At 37.1% G+C, this 16,196-nt stretch overlaps 1 protein-coding gene across 2 annotated transcripts in view; it reads right to left on the minus strand.

Moving 5' to 3' along the window:
- Positions 1-15,232, minus strand: part of PLPPR4 (phospholipid phosphatase related 4) — a 42,827-nt gene extending 27,595 nt beyond the window's left edge. The window contains exon 1 of one of the 2 annotated variants that reach the window (XM_082456252.1): positions 14,886-15,232. In XM_082456252.1, the coding sequence (XP_082312378.1) occupies positions 14,886-14,963 (78 nt within the window). In that variant the 5' untranslated portion in view covers positions 14,964-15,232. The remainder of the gene's footprint in view (positions 1-14,885) is intronic. The other variant, XM_082456251.1, reaches the window with a different exon arrangement.
- Between the last annotated feature and the right edge of the window lie 964 nt (positions 15,233-16,196).

Consider the following 16,196-nt stretch of genomic DNA (forward strand, 5'->3'; position numbering starts at 1 on the left):
TTAATATTATGTATTTTAGTCCTTTCAGACATCAGCCTTCTTGAAACTGCCAATTTTTCCAGTTTTTTATTCATGTATTTTTCTATCCATATATTAATATTTTTTATAGTTCTATTGAAACATGTTTCAAGACCTTCTTCTGTCTTCAAAATAGGAATCATATTTTTCTTCCTTTTTGATATTTGTTTCTCTGACTTTTTAAAAAAAGTATCTTTTATTCTTTGTCTTTTACATCAATTTTGGTTTTTAAGAAAGAGGGATTTGAAAAAAATGTTTATAATATTTGGGGAAAAAGTAATTTTGGACATTGTTTTCCTATACTGTATTTTACTACTGGTCAGTGTGATGGATTAAATGACAATGTTTGCTTCAAACATCCTTGTCTTTCAAAGGTATCTTTTATCTTTTGAGGTACTCAACGACAACTTTCTTTTGAATGTAAGAAATTTAACAGACGGCGTGTGCTAGCTTTGGCATAGATATAGAATTGATATATATGTAATAAAATCATCTTTTGATTGCATTTAAAATGAGATTTAAAAAGAGATTTTAAAAGGTCTATATAGTCAGGAATTAGAAATTTTATTCTCTAGTTATGTTGTAACCAAGAAAATAGTGTGAACAATGCTACTTTTATGCAGCAATACAGAGAAGGGAAATTATCTGAAGATTAGGAAAACAGTTTTCAAAAAGAAAAGATTTATTCTTATAATGATCTCTGCTAAGGAACTTGTGAGTAAAAATAATAGAGCAATTTTTAAAGAGAAAAGTATAACAGTTTTAGAGAACAGGGCAAACGAAATGTGTTTCAAAAGACGGCATTTGCTAGATAATATTGATTTTTCTGATGCCAGTTTGAAAAAGACAAATACAAGGTATATATCAATGTTAGCGAAACATTTTATGGACTCTATCATGACATTTTATCTAAGTCATGTAGCTTACTTGCTTTTAGCATCTTGATAATAACAAACTTTTACTTCTCATTCAGGTAGTTCACTTGCTCTTAGCCTACAGACATGTCAATTCCATTCTTCTCCTTTTTCATAGCCATGGTAAATTCAGAGTCCTCTGAGACACTTATAAACTGGTGGCATCATAGTCACAGAGGATCAATTACCATATATGATATTCATGGCTCATTTACTTATTCAATCAACAAATATCTATTGAAACCTACTAGTTCTAGGAGTTGTTCTACATCCTGGGAATACAGCTATGATAAAACTCCAAGTCCTTATTCTGATGAAGATTTCATTCTTGCTGAAGAAGGCAGATAAACAATTAAAAATTATAATACTAGAAAGAACATATATTACAAAGATGATAAAACAGGGGGCTGTGGTAATTGAGTGCCTGGATTGCTATTTTAGATCAAGAAAGGCCTACTTAATAGGAATCATTTAAACAGAGACTTGAGTGGGCAAGAATGAACTAACCATATAAAAACCAGGTAAGAGGCATAGTCAAAAGGGAGCAGTGATATAAGATGAAGTCAGAGAGATGGATTTGGGACCAGACTTTGCAGAGAATTGAAGGCCATGGCAGAATTAGTGTTTTATTCATTCAAAGTACGTTTGGAAGTAACTTTGGAGAGTTTAAGCAGAGGTGCAGTAAGACTTGAAATATATTTTACAAAGATCACTCTGGCAGTTGGGTTGAGAATGATTGTGATGGGTTAAAGATAGAAGCAGGGTAAAAATTAGAAGGCTCTTCAAAACCCAACAAATACTTATCTAGTGCCTGGTATGTGCTAGGCACTGCCCTAAGGGTGAAGAATATAATGGTAAACAAAATAGAGAAAACTCCCTGCACTCGTGGAGTTTACCTGCTAGTGGATGCCTGACAATTGCAGTAATCTAGGCAAGAGACGATGGCAGGTTTTACTAGGATGTAGAGAAGTTTGCAGATTCTGGATATAACTTTGGAGAGAAAAAGGCTGGATTTCTTGATGAGTTGGATATTGAAGAAAAACCAGTAAAGGTTGATTTCAAGGATTTGGGGCTTGAGCATTTGGGCTGGGGGTGTCATTTACTGGGATGGGGAAGGCTGGGAGAAGCTTCAGTAGGAGGAATCTAAGGTTTTGTTTTGGAAATAGGAAAACTGAGATGCCTCTTAGTTATCAAAATGTCAAAAAGAGATTAAGATGCCAATCTTGGGCTAAAGAGAGCCCAAGGCTGCAGGTTGAGAGTCATTGATACATGATGATTTAAATAACATCATTGACGTATGATGATTTAAATAATATCACCTTTACTTTTGAAGAACAACACTTGCACAGGAAACTTCAAAGTTCAATTAACTTGGTTTTGATATGACTAATGTCACAAGAACCAAAGAATATAATTGTGTATCTTCATACTACTCATATCCAAGAGATAACCTAAGAGAAAAAGAATGTTTTTTATATTAATAACAAATTTTAAATGGGAGGCTTGGAATCAATTCTGATAAGTATCCCCAAGTCATATAAAATGTGAACTTTAAAACATAAATGCATTATATTCAAATGAAATTAAAACAGGAAGAAATATTAGCAGATCAAAGTAATTTTATTAAAGCTGGTGGCTGATAAGCATGTTGTCATAGGTCAACACACACAGTGATGACAGAATTTTCCATTTCCTACAGTACAATCTTTAATGACATTCCTTAGCATTTGTGCCTTGTAGCTAATACAGATAAATGTTTCCCTTAAACATGAACAATAATAATAACTGATAATATAGTATAGGGCTTTGTGCTTTATAAAACTACTTCACCATAATTGTAGCATATTTAGGTTAACTATATAGATTATAAAAAGCACACTAACACTGTAGGGTCATTAAGAGTAGGTCAGAATGAGTCTATTACATTATTCAAGGTCTAAAAATCTAGTTTTCACAAATAGAATGGATGTGGCTTATATGACATGCATAGATACCAATTAAAACAGGGCAGTGCAATTGAGGAAAATCAGTGCTGGCCTCAGAACCAGCAAAATCCAGTTTCTCCCCTCATTTATTCCACTAGCTTCTGGGATTTGGAGCAAGTCACTTAACCTTCCTGGGTCTTACTTGTCATCAGTGAAATGAGGGGTTTTTTACATTGCCATTTAGTTCTAGAATTCTCCATGTGCTGTCATGATGTAAAAAACATTCCTCACATTTCGTTGACAGTCTCACTACCATATATAATGTATTAGATTTTTTACCACTACTCTCTCTACAATTTGTTTCATCTTCCACAATGCTTCCAGGCTAGTTTTTCTAGAATCTACATCTAATCATGCCTTTAATAGTGCCCCACTAATTACAAAATAAAGTACAAATTTCCTAGAATGACCTTTCATATTATGCATGATCTTTTGTATTATAACCTCAATCTGCCTTTCTTGTTTAATTTTGCTCTTTACCTCCTCTCCACTCTCTCAACCCATGAACACCTATGTTCCCATTACACTGATGTTCCAAACAGACATGTTCTAGTCTCTGCTTTACATTTTCACTTTTGTTTCCCATAAAAACTGTCCTCATAAAAGGTAAGATCACATAATTTTTTCTCCCTGAAACCTTCCCCATGCTCTCCATTCAGAACTGAAGATTCTGCCTCATGGACTCCATATGTATCTTTATTGTAAGACCCTGTTAGTCTGCCTTGAATTGTAGTTATCTGTATATTACCAGCCCTTCTCTTAAGATCTGATACTGCAAAGTGAGGCCTTTGTAATTCACAGAGTGCTTTGAAAATTTTGGGTGTCCAGAAAATATTTGCTGAATTTAATTGAGAGAAATCAGGACATTACTATTAAATAAACAGAAAACACGGACAATTTCTTAATCATACATAGAAAGTGTTGAGGACTTAGGTGCCAGAGACAGTGCTAAGTTATATAATAGATTGCTGCATTCAATCTACACCTTATAAACCGTCCATTGGTATCCGTAATTTACACATGAGAAAACTGAGACAGAGATAGGTCACATAAATTGGCCAGTGGTCACAAAGCTGGCGAGTGGGAGCACCCAGATTCCTACCCAGCTGCCTAAGTCCAGGAAACATGCTCTAAACTGCTTTGCTCACGGGTCTCAAAAATGCTAATTACAATGGTTGCAATTCCCAAATGGGAAGAGGGCTTGCAGAGGGTGCGCGCAGTTTGAAAAAAGTCTCCCTTGCTCTTAACTCTTATTAAATCTTAATACTTATTTAATACTCTTCTTAAATCTCTTAATACTCTTATTCAACAGTTTCTCTGAGGATTTCCTATTAAATTTTCCTATGAAAATGGCTTCTTTTGTGCGAATCTAATATCCATCCTTTCTAGAGGTCGTTTCACTTTGTTACTGAAAGAATTTATTGAACACCTCCTCTTACATAAAAAGAAAAGAACATTTATTGACTTTTTATTTAGACATTTCCCCATAAATTATCTAATTTAATACTCACAACCTCCCTGGGAATTTTAAGATACATTTTAACGTGAAGACCCTGCTCCAGATAAGGTAAACAGCATGCCTGGCTTACAGCAATTGGAACCTGATCTGTTAAATTCCTGGAAGCATGAGTCCCACTACACCCTGCTGCCACTTTGGTACATTTCACCATTGCCATCTGGCACTAGTCTGGTGCTTTTCAGGAAAAAATAGCCCCAGGCTTCAGTGGAAATGCCAATTTAAAGGACAGAAGTGAGAGATAGCCATGTGTGCAAGGGGTTTAATGGCCCCAAGAGCGAAGGGGTGGCAGGCACTTTCAAATCATGTTCTTAATTTTATGGTATTCCAAGGTCTTGAATGTTCTTTCCCGTGCAGTTTTCTCCGATGTTATTTTAATTTTTTTGGTAATATCTCAAGAAACTTTAATTATATCTTGGATGTGGTCTGCTTTCATCTTCACTTCTGTTTTCCCTAGGGAATGACTTCTAATATAAAATATCAGGAATTGGGCACATTTCAAGCTCCAGATGCTTTCCTGTCGTGTTTCCTTTGGATCGCTTTCTCTAACTGCACAGAGATGGCCCGATGAATGCCTCTGTCATAGCAACTGTCATATGGGATGACAGTTGTTCCTTCACCTTTCTCTCTTATTCAATGAAAAGACCCTTGGGAACAGAGAAATTGTCTCTTTCACTTCTCTATCCCCAGGGCCTTATATTAGGCAGGACCTGACATACTGGGTACCCTCAAGGTACCAAATTAATGCATGTATGGATGATGATTTGAACAGAACTGTTTACGCAGTTCTCATAGTGTAGTTAACATGATGAAAGAAAAACCCCAAGTTAAAAGATCTTTGTTTACTTCTACCATAGAAAATGCGCATACTGTGAATTTCTAGAATTCTAATAATTTTTTTTAACATTAAAGAACACAAAAAGCTCAAATTGAGTCCTCCAAATAGCAATGGTAATTAATAGGGAAGAGAGAACAGATCTAACATATATGTTAGGTTTAATGGGAAAAATGTGTTCTATGTCTTTATGCCCAAATATAAATTACATCTTTACAGCTCTAAAAAGACTAATTACAATCACTCAATGATCTAACAGTAAAGTTTAAAATAATGGTATGTGGTTGTTTTATTACCTGAATATTGATCTAGCACTAGGCTTGGAGTAGTAAGCTCTGTAGTCCCAGCTTTAACCTCAGGTCCTGATTTGCTCCTCTTACATAATTAGACACAAGTACTATGTGTATTGTCTTGGAAAGCATTTTGTTCTTTACACCTAATTAGAGACTAAGACCTGAGGCTGGGGACTTGTATTTCAATTCTTAAAAGTAATTGCTTTGAAATCTTTCCTTACAGCTGTAATTTCTTTACCCTTAGAACATATACCTGTCTTTTAAAAACATGGGTACGAATCACAATTTAATGCTACTAATATTTGCCAGGTACCATTTAAAGTTCATACTTTTACATTTCTGAACTCATCCAATCTCCACAATACCCCTTTGATAAAGGTACTATTATTATCCCCATCTGACAGAAGAAGCAACTGAAACATGGAAAAATTACATGGTTTGTGAAAGATCATACAGTTTATTAGCTAGATTATAAACTCAAGAAACCTGAGTTCACGTTTATAGTCATTATACCTACTACCTCTTGCTAAAAATTTTTAACACTGACCTTACCTTCCCAAAGGCATTGAGAAATAGCAGAAAATAATATAATGTACACTTTCTTTATATACTGTGAATGTCACCTGACAACTTTCACTATTTTCACTATTAGTGGGATTACTTTATTTATATAGAAAAAGCAAATATATTTTGACCTGAACAGTCTTATAAAAGAATACATAGTACCTTTGGGGTCCAACATATATTTCTTAATACCAAACAAAATAGGAGTTAAGGAAAAAAAATATTGTCATTGTAATAATGCCAGAGAAATGAAATTAACCAAAAATTCTGTATTTGAGATATGGAATAAGAGGAACAAATTTATTTTGAGATCTAATGTGATAATCTTACATACACATAAATTAGTGAATTAAAGACATCATTATTTTTAAGTTACTTTTTTTGAGTTGTTTACTAAATTCAGGTATCAAGTTTATCCTTAAACCATTTTATTTAAGCACCGTAAAAGTTTATATTTTCTCTTATGTAATAATTAGTTTATCTAACAAACATTTATTGAGTGTATACTATGTGCCTATTTCATTTGATCCATAAATTATCCAGAGAAGAATTTCTAATCTACTTTCAGAGATGAGAATTTAACAATGTATCATGAATCACTCTCTTTTTCCAAGCTTGTCTCCTACATACTTAGATCATACTTAAATGCACATTATGAGCCCACCTTCAAGACTAATGGTTTTCCAAGGCGGCTTAAGACCTTATTTACTTGAATGTATCTGTGAAAGGGATTGATGAATATAGGAGATATTGAAGAGGGGCTCTTAATGTGGGATATTAAGAACTTTTATTTTCCAACAACTTAAGGCTGTGATTAAATTAAGTATAATTGTACTATGTTTCATTGTGAGATACATCAAAAAGTCATGAACAAATATATAAAACAAATACAATATAATATGGGATACAACTATATCTGACAAAGAAGCACATTTTATTACTAAAAAAAAAAAGTTATCGTTTGTTCCACCATAGCCACAAAAAAAATTGTCTTCACTGGCATGTATACGTTATGTAACTAAAATAATTTTCTATGAAAATTAAAACTATAAGTCCTTTGTTTAAGTGATGCCTCTCTTTGAAGTCTCAAATCTCAACTAATCCATAGGTATGCTCTAGATCATAAAATGAGCATAAATATTATTAAGAAATGAGGCTCACAGACCTCGGAGATTGATTTAATCTTAACCTTCATCACCACTTATTTTATAGATAAAAATGTCTCCACTGGCTAAGAAAAGTTAAGGAAAAATTTATGTTTATAACTGTCAGTCTTGTTTTACTCCATCCATTCAGGCAAACTTCATTGAAATCCTACTATAGATTAGGAAGTATGCCAGTAATGATTCCATATTATTTCCATTAATTTAACCAAAAGGTACATAATAAGCAATAAATTAATATTTATTCAATGACTAAATGAATTTTCATGGAAGTACAAACAGAATACACCCTGGTATTTTACTTTGGCACCCCTGTTTGGAGTGTATTTAATATAAGATTGTTCTCTTTTAAACTATCCATGAAGGCCCAGTTTCTGAAGCATGATTAGAACTTTATTAAATGGCGGTTTTACCGCTAAGGCAATCCTACAGCACAGGCTTTGGTGAGGACATTAAGTTGTAGACAACATATCCACACATATTTCCATGATTCTCACTCCCCAACAACAGTCCACTAAATGTACTGATACCTTGTTTTCCTTTTCCTGAACACACATTGATTTTAAATACCTGTATTTCCCCTTCTCTTTAATTTATACCTCAATGGTCTAATGTCAGTTTTAGAAGAATGTACAAAAGCCATCTTATGATAGCAAATATGAAAGCAATTATCCTCCTTTATGTTGATTAACGTAAATGTTTTGTGATTAAAAACAACCAAACAGTGATGGACCTAAGAGGCAATTGATTCAGTGAAAATTACTGACAGAAAAACAACTCAACACTAATTGTGTCAAAATTAGCATTTCTGTCCTTGGCTTTCACATTCCAAAATCCACTTCACTGTGAGGAAATGACTCCATTCCATAGTAATCTGGAAGTACATGTCTCAGCTAATTAATTCTAGAAGAAACCAAAGAAAGCTGAGAGATACATAATTAGACATTTCACAGTTTAAATACAAACATTTTTCTCCTCGTGGCCCACAGGGGAGAAAAGCACTGCTTGGGATTTAGGCAAGTTCTTGGACCTTCATGAGTCTCAGTTACTTAATTTGTAAAACAGAGTTAATATCTACTCCTCAGTTAATATCTACTCCTCCTTAATTTGTAAAACAGAGTTAAGATCTACTCCTCAAGATCAAATGAATCAATGTATATGAAAAAATTACATTAAACTGTAAAAGAAAATTTAGTTATTTTGTTACTGATGTTGTTAATTGTATCCTCACTCCTTCCAATGTTTCCACTTTCCTTTACTGTCTGTCAGAGACCTCATGTCCAGAGAAGTAATTGTGAAATTGTAGGTAGACAATTGGGCAGTGAGAAAGAAAAATATCACTTCCAATTTTATGATTTTTAGCTGTAACCATGCTTTTCAAAGAGCCTAACAATTTAGAAAAGCAGAGGATCCATTTGTAATTGCTTTAACATGTTTAATGCAACGTGGTATTATGAAATACATAAAGGTACTTAGATGGAACTTTCAAACAGCCGGCACAATTTGTTCACTTGTAGAATTAGAATGACCTGTATTGTGTTATAATCCAGGGGGAAACCCTCTAATGTAAGGAATTCTACAAATAGTATAATTAGAAACGAGCACTAGAAGTCGGGAGACAGGCTCTATTCTTGTCTGATATTAACCATAGTGTGTTTTTAGGTAACTCGGTTAACCTTTTCAAGCCACATTTTTCTCATCTGTGATAGGAGAATCAAATGAATGTTGTGATAGGAGAATCAAACCAAATGTTCTAGGAGTATATGATTTTATTAGACAATTCTGTAATAAGACATGTCCTCACTTTTTGTTGTTGTTATTGAGAGCTTGCATGAGAAATAGCCTGTTGTGTATACACATACTGGGAGGAAATCCTTGTGATAATATTTGTAACACATTCCTAAAGTAAACAGTAACAACTGGGCCCTAAATGCTTTTTATTTAACAAGCTAACTTAAGACAACTCCAGTGCCTAAAGGAATCTCCATGGCTTGCTCACAGATGCCCATTACCCTCACGTGCCCTTCACTCCTATCTTCTATTTTTCTCATGCTTTTTCTCCTAATCCTCCTTGGCCTGGCCTAGGAATAGTATAGAATTCCCTAATGGCGGGTTCTATGTTCAATACTTGGTCTCGCTATTTGTGGAAATGTCCTCATTTAGTCTCTCTGAAACTTAGGACTCTATTCCTTGTTATTATTGTTATCATTATTATTAATATCCCTTTGAGAATGGTAGAAGGCACCCATTTTTTCCCTACTAGAGGAAAGTAGGACAAAGATTGCTATGAGTGATTTGTCCATGAAGACACAGTAAGATAGTGGGGGAGCCTAGGAATAGTATAGAATTCCCTAACGGCGGGTTCTATGTTCAATACTTGGTCTCGGTATTTGTGGAAATGTCCTCATTTAGTCTCTCTGAAACTTAGGACTCTATTATCGTCTGTACTTCATTTTTGTTTTTCACCAAAGGACTTTGCACATCGTGACCCTAAAAGAGGAGGAAAGATTTGTCAGCTCATCTCTGTTGGTGGGTTTGGACTACTTCTTTGAGGGGACTATCTATGCCATCTAGAAAAGGGAAAAAACCTGCAGCTACTATTTTGGTACGTGCAATGCAGAAATGTTGTCATTTTGTGCTTCCTACTGATGCTAAAGTTTATGTAAAAGGAAATCAGCTAGCTATATTTCCCAGCAAGATCATATGAGTTATATAATTTTCACATAGATCTTGAGCTAAAACAGAAATCTTGCGAATTAATGTTTGCTACAATTAAGATACAGTAGGGACTTTCCTGGTGGCGCAGTGGTTAAGACTCCGTGCTCCCAGTGCAGGGGGCCCAAGTTCGATCCCTGGTCAAGGAACTAGATCCCACATGCCGCAGCTAAGAGTTCGCATGCCACAACTAAGCCCTGGTGCAACCAACAAAACAAATAAATAAATATTAAAAAAAAAAAGGTACAGTGGACACTTTCCAGTGGGAAAAAAATAAAAAACATATTAAGGTCTCTCAAGACACCATAATGTCTAGGCATGACGTTCAGACTGAACTAACCAGGGTATCTTTGCTCAAACAAAGGCTTTTTGAACTTCTTCAGGCAGGATGGTAACAGAGAAATGATGGATTTTACTCCTGAACACAATGTCTAGTTTACTGACCCTAAACTGTAGTAATTAACCTGCATGAACAAAATCCTGAAACATATCCATCATTAAGTACAATATTCAAATTAGTGAAAACTTTCTGTATAATTTCAAGTCTGTCGTCTTTAAAATATTTTGAATCTGTAATACTTCAGGTACAGTTATTTTACACTCAGTGGAGAGAGGCTATTCTTACTCCCTCTGTGTTTGTACATGTCTGTACGTGTGTGTGTGTGTGTGTGTGTGCGTGTGCACGTGCACGTGTGTATGTGTATGAAAAACAAGAAATTTCAAACTATCTGCATCTATAGCTCTATAAAAATACTTTGCATATAGGTCAAACACTGCTCGTTTACCTCCATAAAGTAAATATTAGATTAGTAATAAAAATGTATGCCATAAAGCAGAATGTTTAAACGAGAAGAATCTTTTTCCCATTTATTTATTAAGAACTTGTATCTTTTTGGTTTAAAGAGTAATTCATCATTTGTTTGTATTACATACTGAGTCAATGTGAACCCATATCTTGGAACAGGATGACTAATGAGAATGAAACTGTGAGTTTGAGCACAGGTGGCACCATTGTAACACTTGGCATAAAGGAAATGCATTAGGCACACAGACAACCAGCCTTCTCACGTATAATATTGGGTTAGTAAGCTGAAAGACCTATTACTAATTCTAGGCGTGCTGCCGGGTGCAATTGCACTGTAAGTGATACAGCCATCACTTGGAGAGTGTTTTGGAACTTTAAAGGCGAGAGAAACCTTTTCTTCAGTGGAATGTTCCTTTTAACTTGCTTTCTGTTCAACCTGATAAAGCTTTGGATATGCTTGTTTGAGAGTTCCTTTCATAACTTGACTTTTCTTTTCCCATATCAAACAATGCAAAACTGAATTGTCAAACTTGTTCATAAAGTGAGGTACCATCTTGGAAATCATGGTGTGTTTTCAAATCACCATGTAATATTGATATATTTAATTACTGTCAACCATAAACCCCTTTATCAGCATAAACAATTGGCAGCATAAACCAAAGATGTAAGAAAATATTAGTTCTATCCATTAACTTAACGTTTGTTTAACATCAAGTTTGGTGGTCAGCTGGGACATGATTACTTGATTTTAGTGACTGAACACCTTGGCATATATATAGGATATAATCTCTATACCCTGACACCATGCAAAAGAAACTGATACATCCTGAGTGCCTACTCTAGCTCAGGTATGATATATGGTATCTTTCATGCTTTAACCTCATTATATAGTCTAAGATATATGGTTACTATAATTTCTATCATATATGAATACATATATTTATATTACTTCATATAATTTCTATTACATATGTAGAACCTGAGGATGAGAGAACTAACTTGGCCAGAATTATCCAAGTAGTATGTGGCATAGGTGGTATATGAACCGGGTCAATCTGTCTGTAAGGCCCAGGTTTTTCTGCCATAATTCAGTCTAACTTGATTTTAGCCTCCTCTGGTTGGAATGAAAGTTGCTCCTCAGTTTCCTAGTTAGTTTCTTCATATTTCATGCCTATCATGAATAGCAATTTGAAACAGCCTGAACTGCTTGAAGAAAGGCAAAGTTTAAACTGTCCATGGTGTCACTGACTTGAGACCCAGAGACTGTTTTCTTCTCTAAACTTTCTTTAGAGCATCTTCTGTTACAGAGAAACTTTATTTGGGATGGTAGAAAGATGTGTTAGTCTTTTCCTGTATTATTTCTGACTTTGGTAATATGTTAAGAAAGGCCTTTCTCACTGTAAAATCTAAAAATATACTTCTATGTTATTATTATTATTTAGTTTTTTAACTGTTTCTTAAAAATCTATATCATTGGTCTGTCCAGAATTTATTTTTGTATGGTATATGGTAGGAACCTAACTTTATTCTTAGGTCCTATTTTCTCCTCAAATTCTGGTCCTTTTTGCCTCTTTTTGTTCCTTAAATTATTGTCTGAAGTAACAGAAAAGGCTTGAAATATGTTCTTTGGGCTGATATGTGATGAAAGATTCACTCATGTTTCACTTTTCCATTTTAATTACAAAGGTCTGGGGAAACTATGTTGGAAGCAAAGTGCCATTACCCTAGAGCACTTTACTGACATGTTAATTCATGCTATATTTATTCATCCTCCAAAGCAGCTACAAAGCTCATTCTCACTGGCCTCAAAATGAGTCTATCCAAAGGAGTTCAGTAGTGCATTCTGTCAACCCCTTAAATAATTGGTGTACTAATGTCTTCCCCCATTTTCTGGAGGCTCTTTAGTGGTTCATCATGCATTTAAGTTTCAGAGAGATCATTTGCAATCCAATTTCGTGGCTCTCCCTTTGAAATCTGTTACCCCGAAGACATAATGTCATAAATGTGCATTGAAACTCCATGAACTGTCCTCAAGTAATTGTTCTATAGCTTGCCCTGCTAAGGAATTTGTAGAGGGTATCTGAATGGGTCAAAGTGAAGGTAATGATTTTGGGCTATTTCCACTCATGGAAAAGAATTAACATTTGTGAGATGTTTGCTCCTACAGACACATTTCAAATGCATTATGAGGCATTTTTACTTTTAAAATTTTAGATCAAAAATAATGTACTCCTGTTAAAGGTACCTCAAAAGTGCACACATAGATTCTTTTAAGGCACATCCTTAATTCTCTGGTTTGCGTCCTCTTTCATGAAAGTATTTTCCTCGAAGCCATACAGCTGCAATCCAAATGTGGTCAGCTTCTAGCTGACCTCAGGTGCTCCGTCCTGGAGGCAGAAGCCAGGAATTAACTGATGTCTCCTAGACAGATGTAATAGATCCAGACGTGAATCAAAGTGCTTTTGGACAAAACCACAGTGGATTAGCAATGCGACAAGTGGCCTGACAGGATTTAACTTCAAGGCAGGGATCCTATCTCTCTATTCCTTTACCCCTTTCACCATGGAATCTTCTGTGCCCACATTTTTTTTCTCGATAAAACTCTTCGTTAGCTTTCAACAAAATTATCTAAACCATGGCCTCAAAATCCCTTGTGAAAAGAGGAAGGGCAAAAAAAAAATGAATCAATTAATTACTTTAAATAAACAGGTCAATTTTTTTCCTTCTTTTCTATGGGTCATGGATGAAGGAGTCACCCATCATTTCTCTGAGACTTATGCAAATCACGTACATCTTTCTTAACAGTGAAACCATTTTTAAAATTTGTGAGACCTAAGAGAAACTTGCACATATACTGCTATCTATAAAAACAATCTGACAATGTCTCTTCTCCCAAGTTTCAAGACAGTGACTATCCCTCATCACAGATAAGCCTCACAATCATCAAATACAGAATCTACTATCTACTAGCTAGTACTTGGACATGCTAAACCTCCATATTTGGCTGAAAAGACAGCCAAGGAAGGATATTTATAATTCAGCAACAGTCTTGTAATTCTCTATGCAATCCAGGCTCTAATTACACAGAATATAGTTTTATGCTTAAAACCATATGATTTCAGTAAACCTATCCAATACATCTCTTCTCTACCTATGATTTAATAAACCTTGCTTAAAAATGTCTTCCTAATGCAACGGACCACAGTGCATGGAATCACTGTACCTGTCAATCTTTATAACCCTCCCATAAATTTTTCCTTCTTAAATGCTGCATTTTGGTAAGTTAGCGGTTCATTTATGAATACATCTGCATGTTAACTGCTTATCTGTAATACTGCTCAGCACCGAATAAATGCACACGTACAAATCATGTAAAATCAGATGATGTCACTTATTTTAAAAATATTATACATACATACATATACATATGTATACATATACATCTATTTGTGTATATGCATATAATTTTTGTTAACCATGGAAAAAGGCCAACCGATTGATGCCTAGAGATGTGGACCCAATTTTAGAAGCTGATGTGAGCACCGTAGTAATTTTAATAGGGGTAGGGCTTTTGGGGTTTTTTTGTGTGTGTAATAAAGCAATCAATATTCCTAATCCTACGTAAACATTCCCAGCCCTCATACACCCCGGGCATGGCTGTGTGTATTTGAATTCCTATAGAAATCTCACAGAGTTCTAGATACGTAGTCGAAGGTTGAGGACACAAATCCCGAAATATCGGTATCATGGCCCTTCTGGGCCACGGACGACGCTGTGCACCCAGGCGGTCCAGGAGGGCCAGGGAACTAGCCCCACGCTCACTCACACAGGTATCTCCCGTCTGCAGGCCACCTGGCAGTGGCATCGCTAGTGCTAATCACCCCTGGCTGGCGGGCACTCACAGGCACACTCGGGGGAGCGCCCGAGAAACCTGGGGGAAGGGGGAGCGTGGGGCATTTAGGGGCAGCAGCGCGCACCCAGGCACGGGCTCCGCGCCTCCAACACCGTCCGGGACCCGAACTGGCTCCGGAGTCACCCGGAGGATCTGCATTATGCCAAGGCGCTGGGCCAACTCACCTCCACGAAATAAAAGCAGGGCAGGAGGGTCACGCTGTCCTTGATCACTTTGCCCTTTGGCCTCTCCTTCGCCGACATCCCTGCCGCCTGCCCGGGTCTGCGCTTTCCCCGGGGCGAGGTGTGCACAGCGCAGCCGAGGCGAGATGCCTCCTCCAGCCGCAAGCGCCCGGCGCCGCTGATGTCACATTCCCCGCGGGCACCGCTGGAGCCAGCGCGGTGCAGGCAGAGCCCCCGCCTCTCCCCGCCCCTCTTTGCAGCAACCCAGCGGCTCCTAGAGACAGCAGGTCCTCTGCCTTCCCTACTCTGGCTCCCACCCCCGGTTTTTCTCGGCGGAGACGTCCAGCTCCTTCCCCCAAGCTGTTGCTGCAATGGCTTCCCCTCTCCGCCCCCCTCCCTCTGCTCTCCACCGCGCTGGCGAGGCTTCGCGGCGGTCGGGGCTTGACGTCAAGAATCGGAAAAGAGGGACGCACCCCTGGATTCTGCAGCGGCGAGGCTGAGGAGACGAGGCACCCACGCCCCTCCCCAGGAAGCCTCCTGGATCCCTCTAGGAACTCTAACTTCGGGATTGCTGGAGAGCAGAAGCCAGGATCTTGCGCACTGGCCCACAGCGCGAAAACCGACCTCTATCTGCGCGAAATTAAAACTTGGATCGCATACTGAAAAGTAGGCCGTGGTGGGAACTCTTTGAGAGCTGGCTGCTATCCAAGAACGACTTGCCCGACTGAGGACTCTCTGCCTAGGAGACTCCCTGGCTCCCTAGGATATGCCGACTCACCTGCTGATAAACATGCACTATTGCCTGTCTGGGAATGGTGAGACATTAATGGAGGCGGATGTGTGGGCATCCTCAATGAGCCCAAAAGCCAGGGTGTGCTGTTACCTCATCATCACACCCCCGGAACCACGTCAGTACTACAGTCATAACCGTGAAAGTTGGCACTTCTCAGACATTAAGAATCCAAATTAAGTCCTTCACTTTTTGGTGATGTCCTTGGCTTGTCTCAACTTTGTGATTATTTTGGCAACCCAGAAGAGTCCAAGGATACAGAGGAGAAAAAACCCAGAAAATATAAAACGTTGTATTATACTAATTAAGGTAACCCACTTGCATGATAACATGCCCCTGGTCATTTCCAATATCTTCAAAGTCTCCACTTCGATCATCTGAGGGCCAATTCCTACCTCACTTTTCGACTCACTTCTTCAATTGCTAGCCTTAGCTTGGCCTTCTATCAAACAAACAAATAAACAAACACATAGACTGGGTAGCGAAAAAAACAGACATTTGTTCCTCACCATTCTGGACGCTGG

This window comes from Balaenoptera physalus, assembly GCF_965194825.1.
Source record: "Balaenoptera physalus genome assembly, chromosome: 1".
Taxonomy (NCBI): Eukaryota; Metazoa; Chordata; class Mammalia; order Artiodactyla; family Balaenopteridae; genus Balaenoptera; species Balaenoptera physalus.